This window comes from Octopus bimaculoides, chromosome 26, assembly GCF_001194135.2.
Source record: "Octopus bimaculoides isolate UCB-OBI-ISO-001 chromosome 26, ASM119413v2, whole genome shotgun sequence".
Lineage (NCBI taxonomy): Eukaryota > Metazoa > Mollusca > Cephalopoda > Octopoda > Octopodidae > Octopus > Octopus bimaculoides.
The window spans coordinates 24,638,165-24,640,013 of record NC_069006.1 but is presented as its reverse complement, the minus strand read 5'-3'; the positions used below and the strand labels follow the sequence as shown (position 1 = coordinate 24,640,013).

Sequence of the window (1,849 nt, the reverse complement as noted above, 5' to 3'; positions counted from 1 at the left end):
TTACATCAACCCTAGTGTGTAACTGGTACTTATTTCATCAACTTCAAAAGGATGAAAGGCAAAGTCGACCTCGGTGGAATTTGAACTTGGAACGCAGCGGCAGACGAAATACCGCTAAGCATTTCGCCCGGCGTGCTAACGATTCTGCCAACTCACCCACCTTAATAATAATAATAAATAAATTAAGAGCTTGTAGTTAAATATGTAGGGTGTCCCTTACCTTACTTTCAGCAGCAGGTGTCACTGGGGTGAGTGCTCTTTTCAGACACTGTGCCATGGGTATATTTGGTGTGCTGGGACAAGATTTTGTCTTGGAGATATTCATTTTACTTTCAAACAAATAGTTGAACTTTAGAGATGAGCGGGGGATAGACCGATATTCAGTCTCGGCCGGGGAGACTGCCGGTGGCACTGCCGAAGAAGAAGAAGAGTCGCCACCATTGGCGTCTATCCGGGAGTCGCTAATATCACTGGTGCTTGTACTAATACTGGAGTAAATTTGTAAAGTCCTTTCCGCGTTACATTTTGCACTATAGTCGTCTTCTTCACTACTACTGCTACTACTGCTGCTGCTGCTGCTGCTATTGCTACTACTACTAGAATTTTGGTGCTCGATGTTGCCGTTCATGTAAACATTGGCCGGCAAGTTAGCTGTGCTCGACGACGATGACGATGACGTTTTAGCAGTACAGGTATTTCTGAAATTGGTTAATTTATTAAGAGGTTCATCTACAATGGGAGCTATTGAATTGCTAAATGTTTCATTGACGGAGACCTGGGAAGATTTGTTCAAAGTCCTATGTGATTTACTGCTGACAGATGTAATAAAAGAAGGGAGCGAGGAATTGCCGTTTACCTCACTGTTTGTAAGGTTTGTCAAGATGTCACCGTTGAGAAGTTCTTCTCCGAATTTTATCTGATACTCCATTTCTGTGTTCCCTTCTTCAATGTTATCTGCTGGTTCGCTGTCGGGCGTCGAAGCACAGTGGTTACCGTTGAACAGTTCCTGGGGAGGGCTCGCACTGGTTTCTTCCAATAAATGATTGCTGTTCACGTTTATTAGACTGTACACGCTGTTGCTGCATTCTTTGGCCGGGAACATTGCCTGCTCATGATTGTCGACAGCAATGTTCGGGTCGCTCAACCTTCTGCTGAAATAGGCTGGGTGCTCCACACCGACCAAGTCGTCGTAGGAGCGCGTCTTGCCCAAGTTGTTGTGATCGACTTTATGCTGCTCATCGAGGAAATGATCGCTTGCGTTTGTACCGACAATGTCGTCTGAGCTGGTGGAGAAGGAATTGTTTGAGAGAAAAACGTGGGTCCACAGGGTTAGGTTGAGAACATGGCATGATGGATAGAGAACCTGTAAAGAGAAGTGTATTTGGGGAAAAAGAAAAAGAGAAAAAAAGAAAAATATAATTTATGAGTGAAACAAACAAATTATTTAATCAAGTAAACATCATTAATTATTTAATTAATTAATTAATTATATTGGCAAAATACCAGAAATCTGTATGAAACTGATCAAGCTGATTAAAATATTCTTTCTACCGTAGGCACAATGGAATAGTGGGGGGGAAGGGACTACTTGATTAGACTGACCCCCAGTGCGAAACTGGTATTTTATTTTATCAACCTTGAAAGGATGAAAGGTAAAGCTGACCTAAATGGTACTTGGATTCAGAACATAAACCCCACCCAAAAAGTCACTAAGCATCTTGTCTGGTTGACAACCCTCTCAGCTTGCCATCTTCATCCGGGGTGTAACAATTCTTTTAACAATAATAATTTTTTTTTCTACACTAGGCACAAGGGCTGACATTTTGTGGGGAAGGGGTAAGCTGATTAT

At 42.3% G+C, this 1,849-nt stretch overlaps 1 protein-coding gene across 1 annotated transcript in view; it reads right to left on the bottom strand.

Moving 5' to 3' along the window:
• Nucleotides 1–1,849, bottom strand: part of LOC106875841 (myotubularin-related protein 3) — a 106,003-nt gene that overhangs the window by 20,697 nt on the left and 83,457 nt on the right. Inside the window, exon 13 of the mRNA XM_052976933.1 lies at nt 221–1,363. Coding sequence (XP_052832893.1) covers nt 221–1,363 — 1,143 coding nt within the window. The remainder of the gene's footprint in view (nt 1–220; nt 1,364–1,849) is intronic.